Below are 20,365 nucleotides of genomic sequence, written 5' to 3' on the forward strand. Positions count from 1 at the left end.
TTGGCAGAGCCCAGTATCCATGGCGATAGAAATGGCGTGGTCTTATGCTGCATCACCTTCATGTAGTAATGAAAGCTCTTCATCCCGCTTGTCATCTGGGAGGCAGTTTAGTATTGTCTGAAGTTCAACCATAGCTCATGATCGTAGCAGGAGAGAATTTCTGGCGAATTTGCTGCATTGATTGTCGCAGCTGTACATAGGACCCTCTTACCAAAGGTATCTAGCTGCTTGCCCTCTTTATCTGGAGGCACCATGCAGCGAGAGGAAGGATTGGTAGAATGGTTGCAGGCAGCTGCAGAGACAACTGAGTCGGCACAAGGTTGCGTATGCAGGCACTTGGGGAGCTGACTCAGGAAATATATATATATTTTTTTTTAATCGCAGCTGCCCTATCTGGATCGTGCTGAGAATGGGTTTCTCATTACTAGAAGCCAGCCTGATTTTCTGGAAGACTCCAGTCGTTGGTATAGAAATCCTTCCTTTTTCTGCTCTTCGGGCAGAAGGTCAAAAAGCTTTGCTGCTCATTACATGGAGTCATGAAAGGAACCAATTTCATCTGTGGGCGAATCTCTTGGCGGTAGGTCTGCTGGCTCACCATCACCTGGCATTAGATCTTCAAACTCATCTGTAGAACGTGTGCCTGGAGAACCATTGGACAGTTGTCGGAGTCTGTTTCTGTAAGAGCTACAGGTGTTAACAATGGTACTGCCGCAGAAGGTCCGGGTTGTGGCGAGGCATTAAACCCTCCCTTGCTGGAAACCTGTCCGGTTGTGCAGGAGAAGGCAACGGTGTCACAGTGTGGCCAGTATGTCCATTGGCACATCACTGGAGCCAGCTGGTGGAGTAATATGCGTAGAAACAGTGGGGTTGTCCCTTGGAGCACTGGTCCCCCGAGGGCCTCATGGCATGGCTTGAGTTGATGGGGCTGGCAGAGGCATGTTCACCACAGGAGGCACAGTCTCCCCTGTATTGTCTTCAGAGGGTTCAGCATCTTATGTACAATTCCATGTCTGAATCTGCACTCTGTTGTAGTAATTGCTCTGGAGGAGAACTTGATGGACAATGACCTGCAGGTGGTATATAAGGAGCCAGAGAAAAGAGTGGCTGGGCACGTGTTGGCCTGGAAAGAGGTCAGTGCGGACACAACTTCCAAGTACACAGTTATCTCCTTCGGGAACTTGGAGACTAATGGTTGTTTGATAGGCGCTGTTGATGCTGAAGATTTGGTGGGCGACGGCGTAGTAAAGGTAGTAGACTTAGTTTTGACGAAGACTTGGTCGTTGACAAAGTGGTTGATGGACCAGAAGCAGTTGATTTGGTAGTCAGCGAGGTTGCCTTGATCATCGACTAGGCAGTTTACAGGATCGTCAACGAGGATCTGTGTCGACTATAGATAGTTGACAAATAGACTTGAGTCGTGGACAAGCGTTTCTCTGAAGATTGTTTGGACGATGGGTACCGAAGTGGTCAATGAAGTGACCGTGGATGAGGACGTCAATGACATCGTAGAACGAGGGTGTAGCCCGAGCGTGTGGTCCATGTCCCCTTTTAGATTTCCTCCCTCTGGAAGATTCCTTGTGGGACCTCGAACTCATTAAAGAGGGGGTTCGATCAAGACTATTCCTAATTCTGTAACTGCAGCTACAGGCTTGGAGGAGCAAGTTTTATGCTGAGCAGATCATAACTTTCATGAGATATCAGATTCACCTTTTCCCTGGCAAATAAAAGACAAGCTCCCTTCTCCTTTCCCTTACCTCCAGCGCGGGAAATGAGTAAAGAGGAAGCCGGCAGTCACCTACAGCAACTAAATAGCCCCTCAGCACCCCTTAATCGGAAAATCAATATAATAGATAGGGATCCAAGGCAGGAAACAGCCCACAAACGTGACAAAGTCACCTTAAAAGTGGGCTTGTTGAACACATGCTCCCTACACAAACACGCACATAGTGTCCACGACCTAATTATAGAAAGGGACCTGGACATTATGTGCATTACTGAAACATGGCTAAAAGACCCTATCAGTCCAGCAGGTATAAATGCAGTCCAAGAGGGGTATATACTATACAATAAAAACAGAGACCACAGACAGGGCGGAGGAGTAGCAGTTATAGCAAAAGAAGCGCTGCACCTTTTTTAAGCGAATTTTGAATGTACAGGGTGTGCCACCATTCAATTAAAGCTAGCTCACACACCAAATGACACTCTGAATATTATTGTGATATACAGACCACCCTCTTTGACCTCAGACTTCGAAAATGAAATATCATCGCAAATTGACAAACTGGCTTCTGACAACTCATCCACCTTATTAGTAGGGGGTATGAATAGATGGAGAGGGAATCCAGATGACAAAGAGGCCATCGCTTTGGAAAATGTCATAAATAATATGGCCTTCCAAGTAGTAAATAATGAGCCCACAACCCCGCAGGGTAACCAGTTGGATTGGATCTGTACAAACAACCTACAATCAGCACAGATAAAGACAGAGCCATGCATATGGTCTGACCATAGTCTGGTGACTCTAGAGATACTCCTAAATTCCTCTTTTAAGCAGTTAGAGAACCCACATGTCAAAGTCATGAGCAGAAACTTTAAAGATATTGGATCAGAGCAACTAAAACCATATCTACTGCAGATCCTCGAGTCCTACTCAGTCAATGACGACTGCGAACATATGTTATTGAAATACGCCAAATATATGCAGGCGATGATAGAGATGCATGCACTACTAAAAAGCAAGTTGATAAGAAAAAACAGCAATAAGGGCAAATGGTATAATGAGCACACTAACAAACTCAAACAAGTAAAACGTGCTAAAGAACGTATATGGCGTAAGAACCCAACTCAGCAAAACAGGGAGGACTGGAAATGCACGGACCAAGCGTACAGAAAGGCAGTTAAAGAAGCCAAGTCTAAGTATTATAACAAAGAAATAGAGGCAGCTCCTAACTCAACCAGCAAACTCTTTGAAATACTCAAGGATATGGAAAAACCTAAGATCCTCTCTCCTCCACACATTCCATCAAAAGAAGATTGTGACAAGGTACAAGAGGGCTTTGCTGCGAAAATATTAAAAGCAAGGAATAACATCATCCTAGCTAGAGACACCACTAGCATTGAGACCCCCCGGGAGAAAATCTTAATCTAAACAAGAGGGAGAGATTTAATTTCTCAGCGGTCTCAGAGTAAGAATTATGTACGGTGATGTCGAAAATGAAACCAACCTCATGCGCCGAAAACATCCTTCCAACCAAGATCATTCTGGATCATAAAGAACTTTTTGCACCAATCCTGACTAGGATAGTCAATGCTTCTTTCTCAGAGGGTGTAGTTCCAGATGATATAAAAAAGGCCACGATAACCCCGCTAGTGAAGAAGGCAGGTCTGGATCCGAGGGATCCTAGTAACCTCTGCCCCATCACAAATTCAAACTTTATCCTAAAAATCTTAGACAAAATAGCTACTAATCAGCTACAAAAATATGTGGAAACCGCAGATTTATTACACGAACAACAATCAGGTTTCAGGGCGGCTCACAGCACAGAGTGGGCCATGCTGGATTTACAAACACACATGCTGGAACTGATAGAGAAAGCCAAACCCGGGTTACTCATGCTGCTGGATCTCAGCGCTGCGTTCGACCTGGTAGACCACCAGCTTCTCCAGTCAGCTCTGGACAAACTAGTAGGTTGTTCGTCAACAGCACAGGCTTGGTTAGCATCCTTAAGGACAGGAAGGCGAGAATACACTGGGGTGAAAACTTCTCAGAAGCAACCCCAATACTTTTTGGAGTCCCCAAGGGAGCCAGTTTATCTCCACTCCTGTTTAACCTCTACATAAGAAGTCTCTGTTCACTGCTAGAAAACAATCAGCATATTTTTTTACCAATTACACCGATGATACGCTGTTGATTTTCGAATAGGAGACTATGCAGTAGACAGTGAAAAGTTGGAGGAAATATACAACATCATTGACACCTGGATGCAGAGGCACTGGATGTGTCTAAACACAAAAACCGAACTAATGGTTTCTGGATCTACTCGGGCCAGGTCCAAGCTGGACTCTCAATACAAGGCCTTCCTCATTAAAGAAGCCATCATACCAGTGGTATCTAAAGTAAAAACCCTGGGTATGATGGTGAAAGCCTCATTGGGCTCCGGCGCCCAGGTCAACTACCTGTACAAAAACAATAGGTACTACCTACGCCTTCTGAGAGCAATTAGACCCTTCATAAACTAAACCAACTCTGCTACCATCGCAAGAGCAATTGTGTTATCCCGTTTAGATTATGGTAATGCATTGCTATAGGGAGCCCCTAAGAGAGCTAAATAAATGCCAAGTAATGCAAAACGATGCGGTTCTCATCACCAAAAAGAAAAATCATAGCGACCATATATCAGAAGGAAGAAAGGAACTGCACTGGCTTAGAATAGAGGACAGAGTAAAGTTTAAGGCAATGACGATAGTCCACAGATGTCTCTTGGGGGAAGCACCGGCATACTTTAAAAAACAATTCGCCATGTATGCGCCCCAAAGATGTCTAAGATCAGCAGACACGGGTCTTCTGAATATACCAGAGGCCAAACGAGCTACTGGAAGGGGAAGATCCTTCCCTGTTAGGGCGGCCAAAAATTGGAATGGGTTACCTGTGACCCTAAGACAAGAAGGAAACTACCTCAGTTTCAGGAAGGCTTTGAAGACCTTCTTATTCCAATAAGCATGAAGTATTTTAGTGTATCCTTAGCGCTGAGGAGACGCTATACACCCTGAGAGTACTCTAATGTGAATTGAACTTCTCTGCGCTCCCCGCGCCCTGATGGCCGCAGGCTTTCGACGCTTTATAAGGACAGAGACATAGAGGTCTACTGTGCCTGGCAGAGGCATAAATACAGACTGAAGCAGAGTCAGAGGACCCGGCACCATCTTCCAAACTGCTACTAACCTCTGGTGGCAGTCCTTTCAGCTCTTGGCTGAAGATGACTGGAAGATGGTACAGTTGCCGAAGCCATGGTCTGTGTAGAGACAGTACAGACATTGCTGAAGATCCTTGATGAAAACTTTGAGGTGAGATGTCAAGCAGGCCTTGAACAGACTCTTCTTTCATGCGTCTCATCTCCACAGACTCTTGAAGGCCTCAGACGGAAAATGGATCGACAGAAGTTGTAGCAGAGAAAACACTTAACATGCAGTAAAAAATATGAAGCTAGCAACCAAGAGTGGAGCTAAGGTGGTCTTGTCTAATTGGCTGTGGTCAGCATGATCCTAAATTACTCTGACAGAGGACTAAAGAGACAAGCAGTTTAAAAGTTTAAAGGTAAAATGCTTTAATGTTATCGAGGATTCCCAGCCGGATGACAGGGAATATTCAGGAGCATGTGAATCTATGAAAGATCCAATGCTGGAGAACATCCATACTACACACCACACACCATTAGAGTGACAGCATCAAATTAATCTATAGCTTGTCCCGAAGACCCAAATCCAGTCTCACTTTTCCCCACAAAAACTGCCACAGAGCATGTTTTTATCTACATGTGCACCTGCACTACTTGCTCTCCCAATGAAGTGTGGCTGGTCAAGTCCACAGCGTTCCTAAATATAACAGCTGCCTTATTCCATACCCCACAACATAGACAACGGTATCTGGAGGTTATGGATCTCATGTCAAGAGATAGTCCTGTGCTTAATAAAGTGCTTGCAAAGCTTACCCGCCATTCGAGAGGGGAGAGAGAGATCAGTGTTGAAAGCTTTTGTATTGTGCCTCCCGATTTCTCAGACAGAAAGACACAGGACCTCATTGCTGCCAATATTGGGTAGGATAAGCAATTTGTAAAATGCTTTCATCCTCTGGTACTCATCACTCCATTCATTAACCTGTAACTCACAACAGCTTCTCAGTATAGACCCCTTTTTAGGTCTACATGGGAGGTCATATGCAAAAACCAGACCCTGGAGGCCAACCCCAACCTTCATTCGACCTTAGCTAAAGATAGAAGACCCTGTAATCCCAGTAGGTCCATAATCATAGTCTGAACCCACCCAACAGGACTATCGTGCATATAAGGATTGCCACCACTGGCTGATAAAACCAGTCCAGCCAAGGTGGGGCAACCTTAATATCAACACTGCTTTTTCTCAAGTACCTGTGCAAGCACCTCTGATGTTTTAACACCCCTAGCAGGAAAAGTAGCCTCTGCCTCAGACTGGGACAAACTGACTAGCACTACAGGCAAAATACATTTCCAATCTGGAGAGAACAAATTCACCAGCCTAGTTTTGACATACCCTACTTGGGCAGACAGGATGTATTTAGCAATTCCGGCAACGCCAGCAAATCATCTGGTTTGGCCATTTTCAAAATTTGTGATTGAACCCTAGGCTTCCTGTTTTGCCCAACACATCTTGTAAAAAGGGAGTAACTACTTGTACACTGCAGTGGGCTTTGTCTGTGGGGTAGGGGATCCCACAGTAGCACTTCACCGAGAGAAAGTAGCTTGGGCATGGTAGTGAGCTTGATCGCCTTAATTCTGCCCATAATGCCCATGGGTGAATACATTCCAAATGAGTAGATCTTCTCTAATCTTAGAGTAAACACATGTAAAGTTCAATGCATGAAGCTTACTATATAAATTAAGCTCCAGAATACTATGACAAGATCTTTGCCTGTCAGTGGACAGGGTGGTCATATGGGCCTGAAGGAGGTAGATGGAGATCTCACGGACAACCCAACTTCACCCAAGTCTATGTCAAGGGACTGTCACTTGTCCCATGCCTATAGATCCTCTGACCCCTTTAAGGAGGTACTCCGAGTGCAGGGAAAAACCAAACCTGTTCACAAGCCTTGCTTTGTGTTCCCCTCAGGAGGCGGCCCGGACATGGCACAATTAGAAACAGTTGTCCTTCATAAGACAATTGAAACCGGGGCACGCCGCCAGACTTGCTTAGTGAGTCGGAGCAAGTAAAACCGGTATTGCAGCAGGAGCCAGATGGCAATAAAACACATGTTGCACAGATTGTGCGACTGCCTTCAAAGGAGCACCAGTGGGGACAGAGAGCAAGGAGCGCAGAGAGCAAGGTGAAGCATAGGTGGACAGAGAAGGAGCGAGAGAAAGGAGCAGCCGTGGACCGAGAGAAAGGAGCAGCCGTGGACCGAGAGAAAGGAGTAGCCGTGGACCGAGAGAAAGGAGCAGCCGTGGACGGAGAGAAAGGAGCAGCCGTGGACCGAGAGAAAGGAGCAGCCGTGGACCGAGAGAAAGGAGCAGCCGTGGACCGAGAGAAAGGAGCAGCCGTGGACCGAGAGAAAGGAGCAGCCGTGGACCGAGAAAAAGGAGCAGCCGTGGACCGAGAGAAAGGAGCGGAGATGGAGCGAGAGAAAGGAGCGGAGATGGACCGAGAGAAAGGAGCGGAGATGGACCGAGAGAAAGGAGCAGCCGTGGACCGAGAGAAAGGAGCAGCCGTGGACCGAGAGAAAGGAGCAGCCGTGGACCGAGAAAAAGGAGTAGTAGTAGTAGCAGCCTCAGTTGCTCGGAAAACATTTCGACAGAGGGCGCAGTGCACCTCGACTCGGCTATCGATCTGCCTTGACTCGATGCTCGGTCGTCGGCTCCGTTCAAGACGTCAGTCATCATACATATACTGCATCACTACACCCCCGTATCTCAGTTCCCACATTCTTTGCCCCCGCCCAACCCCCCCGGAGCTCAGCCACTGCAGTGGAAAAGTAGCAAGAAATAACGGCTAAACTGCCAAAAGAAAATAGAAAATGTAAGCTCAACTGGAATTTAAGTTTTGAAGAATAGAGACCGCAAAAAGCATGCAGCACTGAACCAAGAAGGGGCACATTCCCTAGAACCATTGTTTACCCCTTTCCTCCGACACAAGGACAGGCACCGACTGCAGACACTTTCATAGCAGGGAGGGTTGATAAGGAATCTGTGGGAGAAGAATCCATATAAAGAACATTATAGTTAAGTAATTGCTCCTTCAATGGATTGACTTTCTCTTGCCGCTTCCTCATCATACAGCACCTGCAGCAGTAAGTAAATTTAAGCAGTACTTAAATTTGATGTGGGATAAAAGCTTTCAGATTCTGCAAAACCGCCCTCACAAACTGAGCGACCGCCACATGGTTGACGTCCAGGCTGTAACACTTTGTAAACAGATGAAGTGAAGACTTGGTCGCAGCCCGGCAGATGTCTTTGACCGGTGCTCCTCTCTGCAGCGCTGTAGAGGTAGATACCCACCCCCCTTGTGGAATAGGCCCCGATGCCCAGGGGCAGTTCTTTCCCTGTGCTGTGATAGCACTCAGATGCAGTGTGATCCACTGTGAAATTATTTGCTTAGAGACAGCCAAACCTTTCCTGGCCACAGAGTAGGCCACAAATAGTTGGTTGATATTCCTGTACACAGCCGTCCTGGCTATGTAAAAACTCAATGCCCTCTTAAGGTCTAGTCTGTGGAAACGCGCCTCCTTAGGTGTGCGTGGGTGGATAGAACACAGGAAGGTCGATTGACTAAGACAAGTGGAATTCGGACACCACTATGGGCAGAAATCCGAGCCTCACCTTAAGAGACCCCTTCTCCCGGAAGAAGCAGAGGAATGGGGGATTACAAGATAGGGCCTGCAATTCGCTGATCCGTCTGGCCGAAGTGATGGCCACCAGGAAAGCGGTTTTCAAAGAAAGTAACTGTAAAGAACAAGAATGTTAAGGCTCAAACAGGGTATTGACCTTTTATAATTGACCTTTTGCACAACTGACCTAATTATAATGGTCCTTTATATTATTTTAGTTATTGTATTTATGTATTGGGTTGGTTTTGGATTATAAATAATATAAGGGGATTGGGTGGGGGGTTGTGGAGGGGTTTTGGATTGGGTGTGGGGTTGCGGGGGGTACCCCCCGTATATATGTCCTAATTGACATAAATTAGGCCAATTCTCCCGAGGTCAATTGTGAAAAGGTCAATTGGTATACAACCTCAAACAGAACTGTCATCAGAAATGTAACGACCAAATTAAGGTCCAAGTTGGGAACCACAAAAGGATTAGTTGGAAACTTATTCACAAGGCTTTTCAGGAACTGGGCCATAACTGGGATCGTGAAGTAGGACCCTTGAACCGGGGACCTTTTGAACACAGACAAAGCCGCCAAGTATCCTTTGACTGTCGTGACCTGAATGCCTGAAGAGGCTAGTGACAAAAGAAATCCCATCACTGTAGTGGTGGGCAAGAGATAGGATCAATCTCATGCTCCCTGCACCATGCCTCAAATCCTCTCCACCTGCACGCATACAGCGATCTTGACGGTCTGTATTCAGCCAGCAGAACCTTGAGCACCTCCTCAGAGACATTTCAGTCATCATATCTCATCCTCTCAAGAGCCATGCATGTAGGTTGAGAGATTCTGGGTACGTGCGGAGCACCTGACCCTCCTGCTGGTAAAGGAGATCCGGCCGCCGAGGTAACCGGAGAGGTGGGCAGATGGTCGAGTCCAGAAGGTCCGAGTACCATGTCGTCCTCGCCCTAACCAGGGAGATCAAGATCAGGGTTGCTCAAAACCTAAAAACCCACGAAATGACAGGAATCAGAGGGAAGGCATAATGGAGGGGAAAGGTCCAGTCCACTAGAAATGTGTCCCCTTGCGTACTGTTCGCTGTGAATTCCCTCGAACAAAACTGTAGCGCTGGGGTACTCCAGAAAGAGAAGACCTCCTCTAGGATTTCCTGGCACACTTCCCACACATGTGAGATTGTGCTCTACCTGCTCAAAGCATACGTTAAGCCGTTCTCTGTCCCCATCAGAAAACTGCCGAGACCGAGATCTGGTTCTCCAATAGCCAGAACCACAGTGCATCGCTTCCCTGCCAAGGGGGAGGGAGCATACGCCACCCTGCTTGTTCAGGTAGTGCATGGCCACTCTATTGTCCGTCAGGATCAGGACATGCTTCCCCTTCAGAGGAGCAAATACCATCACGGCTAACCGGATGGCTCGCAACTCCAGCCTGTTGATATGCCACCTGGCCTCCATTGCCGACCAATGGCCGCTCATCTGCAAGTCCACACAGTGAGTGCCCCAATCCTTCAAGGATGAATTCATGACCACCCTGGCCTGGTGCCACGGAGGCCAGAAGGGTTCCCCCGCCAACATGCTGCTGCTGGCCCACCAGGAGAGGTCGTTCACCACTGACTTGGACACTTGGATAACGTCCCTCAAAGTATTGAAGTAGTGGGTCCACTGACCCCGCAGGAGCTATTGCAAAGATCGCATCTGCAGCCTGGCCTCTGGTACCAGGAAAAATGCAGGAGGGAATGAGACCTAACAGTCGGAGGAAGGAAGCCGCTGGTAAGGTGGCGTAATTCTGGAAGAGTTGCACCATGTATGCAACGCTGGTGACTCTCCCCGGGGGAAACGTCTTCCCCCACCGAGTGTCTAAGATTGCTCCAATGAACTGGACCCTCTGGGCTGGTGTGTGGGACTTCTGCAAGTTCAGGAAGAAGCCCAGCCTGTGGAGTAGCGAGCAGGTATCTTCGAGATGGGCCAACACCTGTTCCACAGACTTCCCTCAGATCGTCCAGGTACGGAAACACAGGGATGCTGGATCTCCTGAGGTGAGCCGCGACTACCGCAATGAGCTTGGTGAAGACACTCTGAGCGGAGGTCAACCCCAAAGGGAAGCACCTTGAATTGATAGCTTTTCTTATTGCTGTTTGTCTGTGCTTTTCATGGATTGGCACATGAAAGTATGCATCCTGAAGATCTATAGACACCAGCCAGTCTTGCAACTTGAGAGCATGGAGAATCTCTCTCAACGTCACCATCCTGAATTTGTTCAAAGACCGAGGTCCAGGATGGGACGGAGACTGCCCCCATTCTTGGGTACCAGGAAATGCCAGGAATATCAACCCGAAGCTCTCCGCTCCGTGAGGTACCTCTTCCACAGCACCCTTCAACATCAGGTCTCGCAGTTCTTAATGGAGCTCCTGCTCCGGTTACCGAGGAGGTGGTGGAGGTGGTGGTGGCGGCCTGTCCGGTAGCCTTTTTTTAAAATAAAAAAAAACAGATAGTAACCCACTGCACGAACTGAGGAGCTCAGGCTTCTGAGGTAATCTCCTGCCATGGGGCCCAGTGTTCAGTCAGCCTTCCTCCAATTGGGGAATCGTGGGAGGAGAAATCAAAGCTGCTTCGAGGGACCCTGTTACGCTCACCTGGTATCCACGGTGGTGCCACACACATGATGCTGGATGGGCGGCTGTGCGCTATCTTGGGCTTTCTCTGCTTCGTTATGTGCCTGGCAGGGGTAGCGCCTATGACAGGAGAATGGAGTAATTAGGATTGGGTCTGTGGTGGGTGAGAATCCCACCTCCCTCTGATCCCGAATCCCCTTCCCCTGGGGTTATGTCTCACCTTGGGTTTTTATGCGTAGAGCTCTCCGTCCTGCGTTGCGAGTGCGGGCATTCCATTGGACCTAGTTTCTTCACTGGTCCGTGGGCCCTTGTATCGGGTCCAGACCGGCTGTGACTCCGACTCTTCTTGCTGTCTTCAGGTGAGTTATGGGGTCTTTCAGTATCTAATCTGTCTCTTTCTCCTCCCTCCATGTTTTGTCCTTTTTGATGTTGCCTTTTTCCTACTATGCAGTTCCTCTAATAATGTCTTTTGTTTCCGCAGGGATGGTTGCGGTTAGAGTTTTTGACAAGGTGCCGGATGAAGATGAGCTTGCAGCTCCGGATGGCTAAGATTACAGTTAAGTGTTGATGCGCGGAGCCAGCACTGTTATTGGATTTCTTGTGAGCATTGCTAACCTGTGTTCTTCTCCTCTTTCTTCGTGCAGGTTGCAGTGATGTTCCGGAGTGGCGAGTGAGCCACTTTTAAAGGCTGTAGTCCCGCTGTTGCTGGGGGGCTGTTCTGCTTTGGGGGGGGGGGGTTAGGGGCATGAATCGTGACACCCCTGGCTGGTTTACGGGGACTGTGCCTTTCTACCATAGGGGACATAGCGCTGATAGCCTCTACCACTGGATGAAAAACTAAAGGCAGGTGTGGCCAGCTGTTGCACAGCTAGTTCGAGTGACTTCGCGGCTAGCTTCGGCTTTGAATTTCTCCCAAAGTCGTCGAACCTGGAGCTGAAAAGATTCTCACCATCAAAAGCAATGTCGAGAAGTTTATTCTGGACATTGGGTGAGAACCCTAAGGAGTGGATTGGGCAGCTTGCTCAATGGCCTTCCACAACCTGAAAGAGTATTTTTTTGAATCCACAGGAGAAATTGACCGCCTTTTATGCCATGCGGCTGAAGAAAAGGCATCAACCTTCTTGCCTTCTCTATCAGTTGGAAGATTGAATGTGGAAGTGGCTGGCCCGGGGGATTCTGTGGCCGCCAGTACCACCAACCCCTCAGGTGTTGGGTGGGAAGAAAGTCATGAAAGATCTTCCCTTGCCGGCCTGTATTTTTTGGTCAGGTCAGAGTTGACAAAAGCGCTGCCATAAAGCGGCAATGGGGTCAGCGATAGCCGCGTTGGCAGGCATAGCCCTCAGTGGTAGGTCTCTCATCAAGGATGTCCTTCAGGTCATAACCTGCAACTGGCGTGGCTGGAGCATTACAACCCAGGCTATCCATCACTTAAGGCACTGAACTTGGCATTGGTGTGGCCATAAGGATGGGCTTACTGCATCTCTACATCCAGGGTCGTGTCAAGCACACTGGCATCAGGCAAACCCTCAGCCAAGGCTACAAGGTCTGCTTGGTCGACAAAATAGTCAGCTCCGCCGGCCCTAAAGTATGTGGGGCCTAAGCCCTGGTCATCGTCTGTGGTGCCGAAGTCATCAGTCATGGAACTGAAATATTCAGCCCTTGATTTTAATATAAAAGACCGCTCGATGGCAGTCGACGCCGACAGTTTGTCGGTCGGCACCGACGAGGTTTTCTATGAAGCGGCCGCATTGGAGGGAACCAATGCTGGAGATGCGTGGGGAAGCACTGGCGCCGAAGGCGGCACAGTATTGCTCGGCGCCGAGCCTGACGGCTCCTTCGATGCCGTCGAAATAGGTTTTGCTCTGAAGCCGGAGTCACCAGTGTAAAAACTGGAGGGGGGTATCTGTACTCCTGCCCTCTATATGGCAGAGTAGAAGCACAGAGCACCCAAGCCAAGGTTCTCTATCTGGTAGCTATGGACGAGCAACAATGCTTAAGCTCTCAGGAGGTGATGCAGGCTGGTTCTTAAGTACAGAGTAGTCCCCAAGCTCCCCACAAAGGAATGTTCACACACTATGTTATGTGCTAAGACAGTTCTTTATATATAAATAAGGTTCAAGGTATATACACACATTAATAACAATTTTTGCTTTGGCAAATCTAGTATGGCAAAAATATACAATATCTATGTGGTACCACACTTAACTGTTGACCCCTTTAAAATGCACCAACTGCTGACAGTTCTAATGGCATACAAATCAAACATGTGTATCAGCATACGACATAGGAAGGAAGACAAGTCAGGTTAAACAATGGCAGAATTGTTCTCTTGCTACTAAGACACAGTTCTGTGTGAGGATACCCCCCCACCTGGGCAACCTGTAATAAAGTGTATTAACAAGCCCAGTTCATTAATGTTAAAATAGTGTTGTTTCCTGGTCAAAAATGTTCCACTACCCCAATGTACCAGAGTTTAGCAGAGTTTCCATCGATGGCTCGTTGACAGATTCCTCATAAGGACTGCCTTTAAAGCATGAGCCACTGTAGTCGAGATGCTGTGAAGAAAATGTGAACACCGTCATCGGGCCAGCAGCTTTTCGAATTCCGCAGTGCTCGTCGACGATCGGTCATGGACGTCCTGCGTAGACAAAGCGTGCGGTGTACCTCGATGACAGATCAGTGCCGCAAAGAGAACTCAGCGTAGGCCTGGCAGCGGGCGTCAGCGCTGGTGTTGACAGTCGGGGCTCGACCACGGCTGGATCTTCTTTGTGGACTACAGGCGGCAGGAAACACACCAGCGGATGCTCCTCGGTCGTCTGCGACCTCGACTTTCTCTGGCAGGACAAAGCGGTCGATGGTGATGGAAAGGGAATCCTTGGTTTAAATGTTCTTAGGTAATGGTGGAGCAGTGCGGCTCCAGTCGACGAGATCACTGCGATCCTCCACACCCCGGACGACGGTGATGGACGTCGATGGCCTCAATGTCCTGGTGTTTTACTTCAATGTCTCTCGGCAGACCCAGTCTCCAGTCGACAACCTTTTGGGACTGACTTCCAGGGTGCCTAGATGAAGATCAGCTTCTGCATGATGTTCCCTCGTAGCTCGGGGAGAGGTCTCCTAAGCAGGTCCTCTCTTGGATCAGTCCTTGACAGACACGGCAGCTTTTGGATTCCGTCGACTGTGAGCAGCAGCAAACCTTCCAGCTAGGCTTTAAGGATAAGCAGCTTCAAGTTTCAACTTCAGCTTCTGAACAACTTTGGTAAGTGAGAGGTCCCCAGATATACAGATCTGTCCCTCATTCACACTGCTGAGCCAAGCTCAGTCAGCCAATCAGTCAGAAGGGCATTCATGCAGGCAGGCAGGCAGGCAGCCCCATCAGGCTCACAGTGCATTCAGGCCATTCATTTCCACCCAGACACCCATGACAAGGAATGTGGATTGGGGCAACCACCCAGCCTTTCAGCACACTGCATTAATGTCAGTTTCAGGTAGGGCAGTCTCATTCTTTGTGTCTCACACACACAGATACCAGACACCCATAACATGAAGTGCATATCGGTCACACACTATTCACCCAGGTCCCACCCCAAGGGTGTACCCACAACATACAGTCACTGGGAAGGCTCTAGCCAGTCTGGCCTAAACCTCCCCACAATACCATATATGTTCTTCCATCCAACAGCCAGTCAGGGGAAGGGACAGAGTTGGGGCTTCCCAGGACTTTGGTGGAAACAAGTTAACAGGTAATAGAAACCAAGGGGTCATCTTGTCTCCTATCAGTAATCCATCGATTCCTATGGCAGGGCCTGGGTATCCCAAGATGAAGGATACTCAGAGCACCTGTCAAATTCAGCATTGAGCTGCCACCAGCCCATACCCTGCTCTGTGGACCACAAACAGGTGCCCTAAAACATATGACAAACATAACATATGGGTGTCATAAGGGTATCCCAAGGGTCTCTGTTCACCACAACCAATAAGAGGAAGAGCTGCACTGCCAGGAGTCCCATATGGACTCCTGTGCAGAAAACAACACACAACCAGGCACTGCTGGAGCTACCAGTGCCTGCTGTATCGGGCAATAGCCCGCTACCAGAGCCGCCGCCTTAAACATTTCGAGCGTTTGGGTTTTGAACTCCTCCCATTCAGCTCTGGACATCGGCTCGGCCCCGATTTACTGCGTTCAGAAGAAGAATCGGAGTCTTGCCATTGTCAGTGGCGCTGCTTCTTCTTGTGAGAGAAAGAGAATGGCGTATGGCGTATGGCTTCAGGAATGCAATCTTTTCTTAGTTTTTCGCTGATGCCGCTCTTCCTTCTCTTTCTCTGGGGAAGGCCCTCCGTTTCGGCCTCCGAAGACCGAAAGGTCGACCGCAGCAGGGATTTGGAGGGCGGTCAGCCCAAAGTGAGCTTTGACGCTTGGTCCCTGAGCAACTTCGGGTTCATTTTACCACAGGACTCACAGCTCTCGTTGTGACCGGTGCAGGTGACCGGTGCAGTGGCACACATGCAGATGTTGTGTGGGACAGTCACAGACATCTTCGAGCCACAGTATTTTCAGCGATTGAAACCCGAGACATGGGGTGTGGACATGGTCGAGCTCTTGTCAAGAAAAAATGATTATCGATTGAAATGTCGATAACTATCGCAGTGTTCCTCTCGAGCAGCGTGCCAAGTGTAAGGGTAGTTTTCCTAAAGTCCTACTGGTAATAAGACTTTAGTAAACTATCCCCGTGGTTTGTAGATCTCCAACTCTTAGTATCAGTCTGTACTAACTCAGGACCTTGGTAGAGTGGCAGAGCAGTCATGCATATCTTAAGAGGAAGCTGTGAGCTGTAAGTAAGTACACTGAACCTTAGTTAGACATGCACACCAAAGAAACTCTTACATAATTTATATAAAATTATATATTATATACACACCAGAATCACTTTAAACAAAAACACTTCGGAATACTTTAGAATACACGTCAAAGGGTACTTTCCCTTTTGTGTTTGTTCGCGGTTATCGATTTATCGGTTACTACGCGCACCTGCGGATTCTAACCATTCATACGCTAATACATTACATATAGTAAAGTCACTTAAAGGGGGGAAAATGGTTAGTGTAACATTAGACTGGTTCAAGATTCTAGAGGGTTTCTTCACACAGTAAGTCTTAAGTCCCAAAACGCAACCCTAGCTAAAGGCAGTTCAGTATTGACAAGCAGCAGAATACAGAGTTCCAGTGGATTTCAAGTCTCTAACGTTATAGAAGCAGCAAGTTAACAACTAACAAGGGAGCCCTGTTAAGGACTCGAAGGGACACAACAGCGCCTTGAGTCTGAGGTAAGAGTGGACTGCTTGGAAGCGGATAAGCAATACTTTTTTTTCCCCTGAGTATCTTGGGTTGGAAGAACATTTTCACGCTTGATGCTCGCCGATGTTGCAGCTCGACCCGACCTACGGATTCCTTGGTCTGATGACTTTAGGCAGGACAATGGACAGGGTCTCTCAGCAGCAGTCTCGAGGAAGGGCCTGTGGCACGAATTTCAGCAACATCTTGGTTCACTCTGCGGTTTTGGTGCCTTTTCTGCAGCACCAAAGGACATGTAACGTCTGGTCAATCTTCTTCGCTTCCTGCAGTCCCACTCTCTGATGAGGGGATATGGGAAAGTTGGATCGGTTCTCTGGAGTGTTCTTACGAGCTCTGCAAAGATTTGGACTGATTCAGCCTTTCCACAAAGATGTACTCGAAATGGGCAGGCCTCCTGGTATTGGGGTTCTGCAGCTCTGGAAACTACTCAATTCAAAGTTAATCATGGGACTGGTTGTTCCCACCAGTCAAAGGGAAGGAGTCGTCCTCTTCAGAGCTCCTCTGTCACACAGAAAACAGGAGCAGGACAGCAGTAGTCGCTTCACAGTTTTGCAAAGGGTCTGAAGGCGTCTTTGGTCATCTTCTTCGGTTGCTTCAGCTTCCAGTGGTCTACTTGCTTTTCACTCCAGAAGCCTCAACTTTTATACAGTTCCAGCACACACTTCACTGTAATCTACCTCAGCATTTTACAGAAAGAGAGTGTTTGGCAGTCCAATCAGGACAGCCAGACCCCCTGTTTGAGCTAGTCCTATTCAGGCACTTTGGCAGAAAAACCATTGGTGGGTGGAAGACTCCTTCCCCACTTCCTGCCTGCCCAGACACTCTGGAGCCTAGGCGGGGATACCCAAGGGTTCCTGCCAAAGGCTACACCCACACCGACACACCTACACACACACACACACACACACACACACACTGACCTCCCCCTCCGATAGAAGGGCTAACAAATAACCACGCTAGTAATGGCGAAGAAATAAGGGAGGCCCTAAATTGGTACTTGGGTGCCCCTACTGTGCACTAACAAGGCTATGGGTATAGCGCCGTAATACCGCCGGACGGGTGGGCGCTAAGGCAAATAAAGTTGGGCAGTATCTCAGTGAGGATACCGCCCAACTCGTGATGAAGCATGGTATCAGCCCGTTATCAGCCTGCACTCCGAGCCCCTTGATGTAAGGAATTATGCCAGCTATAACACAACTCCCTCTGAGCCACCCCCTTAACCTATTCCCACTTGCCCCAATTCCTCATCCACTTAGCTTTGCTTTACATCTCCCGGCCGCCATGCACGCCCTGCCTCCCTGCTAACTTGCCTCCTTTCTCTGTCACAGATGGCTACCATAGACCTGGAGAAGTGACTAGAACCAGTTCCCAAGACAGTTTTCAATGGCAGCCACTTTGAATTGCAGTATGTTGTTTACCTGAGTGATGGCTCCCCTCCCCCCCCCCCCCCCCCCCCCGAGTTAAAAAAAGCGAATGGAACCTTGAAAAAAAAGCTAAGAACTACAAACCCCTTTGGCAGGATCACTACCGCCTGTCAGTGACGCAGAGGAACAGTGTTCGGGTTAAAGCGATGGGCCCGGCCCAGTACCAGTGCTGAATAAACCCCTGATATTATTACTAATTTCTATCCATTGATAATATAGTGCCGATAAATAAAGCACTTACTTGTCATGTGTGTCACTTGTTGTGGTCTCATTCAGCGTGAATAGCTCCTTCAGCTCCCCAATGGAAAAATGCCGCTCGACGTCCTGCTCCTCATCAACCACACAGCTGCTAAGGGCTTTCTTGTGCGTTTGCCTTTGGAAGATCTTCTCTTCAATGGTCCCAGTCTAAGAGAGAAACCACAATGGAATATTAAATAACCTGCGTGGACATTTTGTAGTTATCCCTCACCAATGATTCATGACTGATTGCTATGTGGGCAGTAAACACTGCTATAGAAAGTTAGAACAAAAGAAATGGAATCTATAGATACAACTCTGCTGTGATGCTAAAATGTGACTATTACACAGTTCATGGTTACGTAAGAGGTAAAATCTTTTTAAGCAGTTTAAAGTTAATACGATCTTCGGCATAGATAACTCATTTAAGGTCATCTGTTTTCTTCATATCAGGTTCCTAAAAATCTTTTCAAAGTGCTTCCCTCATAAAGAACAAATGACTTGCCTCTACAAAGTTCTTTCTGATGGACATTCCACCCACAAATTCGTCATGTTTGACATCGGTCTCCCAGTGCAGCTGCTCTTCAGAAACCTTTTCACCGCCAAAGAGCCTCCACCCAACGCCCTTTACAAGCCCAGCACCAGACAGGATGTTGGGGCCAATATATATGGAGGCGCCACACCCATGACATCCGTTCCACCCTTTTTCCTTAGCACTCTGGCACGGAGGACTGCAGCACCAAGGTGTACTAGTGAACTACCAAGAGGAGCAGGCAGGGAGGGCGATGAGGAGGCCATGGAATGTCCATCAGAAAAGACATTATGTGAGGCAAGTAATTTGTTTTCCTAATGGACTCCTTCCTCCCATGAATTCCTCATCTTTGATAGACTCCCAAAGCAGTGCAATGACCTGGAGGATGGAGGGTAGCAAGGACACCACATAAACCAGAAAATTCTCAAGGACAGCTCTGCCAAAAAGAGTGTCCTGACAAGACAGAATCCAAGCAGTAATGATTAGAAAATGTGCGCAAGGTAGCCCACATGGCCGCTTGGAAAATAGCTAGAACAGGCATTCCACAGCGCAGAGCCGAGGTGGCGGGCAACTCTCTGGTAGAGTGAGCCCTGAGACCCTCCAGGACCTCCTTGCCAGCCAGGTCATAGCATTCCGAGCTGCAGGGAATGATCACTTGAAACAGGGTCTGTTTAGTAATGTAATGTGCTGTATTTATAGAGTCAAACTATGGCCCAAAGGCATCTAGGCAGTGACACAAAAAAAGGGAAAACCCTGGTGTGCTACCACGTCATGAAAAAGAATTAGAAAAGGAGGAGTCTTCAACCCTTTTCCAAACCGGAGGTAGTCTCCGATCTCGCGCTTAGAAGCAGGTAGCGTGTTCCACAAGGTATGGTCAAGGATCCAAAAGGAGCAGCCCCCTATCCAAGCACTCTGATAGTGTGGAACCTTTAGTAGCACTTGCAAAGATGAACAGAGAAATCTGGTGGGCTGATATCGCTCCAGTTTGGTCTTCAGGTAAACTGTCGCTGTGTTATGAAGAGCCAGTGAGAAATGCATACGATATTAAACTCAACTTAATCTGCAACTGATACATCGGCTGTCCAGGGTAAACCCCATTGCAGTAGTCCAATGATCCATGATCGCTTAGGTAACTACCTTTGTACAACAGTAGGCAGGTAGAAACGGGAGAATCTTGCGCAACATTTGTAATTTTGCAAAACCAGTGTTGCAGACTGCCGAAAGCTGAGCTTCTCTGGAACCAGAGGGAACAACCCTAACACCAAGACTTTTTACAGAAGTGCCAGGAGTGGGACTTGGACCCAGGGAGTCTGGCCAACTCCAAACGGTCCTAGCCATCTGGGAACCAAACACCAGGACTTCCGTTTTCTCCCCATTGAGCTTCAGCCAGTTAGATGGCATCCAACTCACTCCCTTTTGCTGACAATCTCTTAGTTACACTGGGGCTCTGTTGTGGGAGAATCAAGACGGAACACAAGCTGTGTGTCTTTGGCGTACCTATAGAAATTACCCCATATTCAGAAATGAGGTCTGCCAGAGGTTGCAGATAAAGATTAAAAAGAAGTGGCGACAATGCAGATCCTTGGGGCACACGACAAGAATAGAAGGAGAGTGACAGGCACCAAGAGAGAGTCTG

At 48.1% G+C, this 20,365-nt stretch overlaps 1 protein-coding gene across 3 annotated transcripts in view; it reads right to left on the reverse strand.

The window, feature by feature from the left end:
- Positions 1 to 20,365, reverse strand: part of RAD54L (RAD54 like) — a 454,404-nt gene that overhangs the window by 10,107 nt on the left and 423,932 nt on the right. For all 3 annotated transcript variants that reach the window (XM_069642281.1, XM_069642283.1, XM_069642282.1), the window contains one exon: positions 18,202 to 18,365. In XM_069642281.1, coding sequence (XP_069498382.1) covers positions 18,202 to 18,365 — 164 coding nt within the window. The remainder of the gene's footprint in view (positions 1 to 18,201; positions 18,366 to 20,365) is intronic.

This window comes from Ambystoma mexicanum, chromosome 1q (assembly GCF_040938575.1).
Source record: "Ambystoma mexicanum isolate Mex_15411 chromosome 1q, UKY_AmexF1_1, whole genome shotgun sequence".
In the NCBI taxonomy this organism is placed as follows: domain Eukaryota; kingdom Metazoa; phylum Chordata; class Amphibia; order Caudata; family Ambystomatidae; genus Ambystoma; species Ambystoma mexicanum.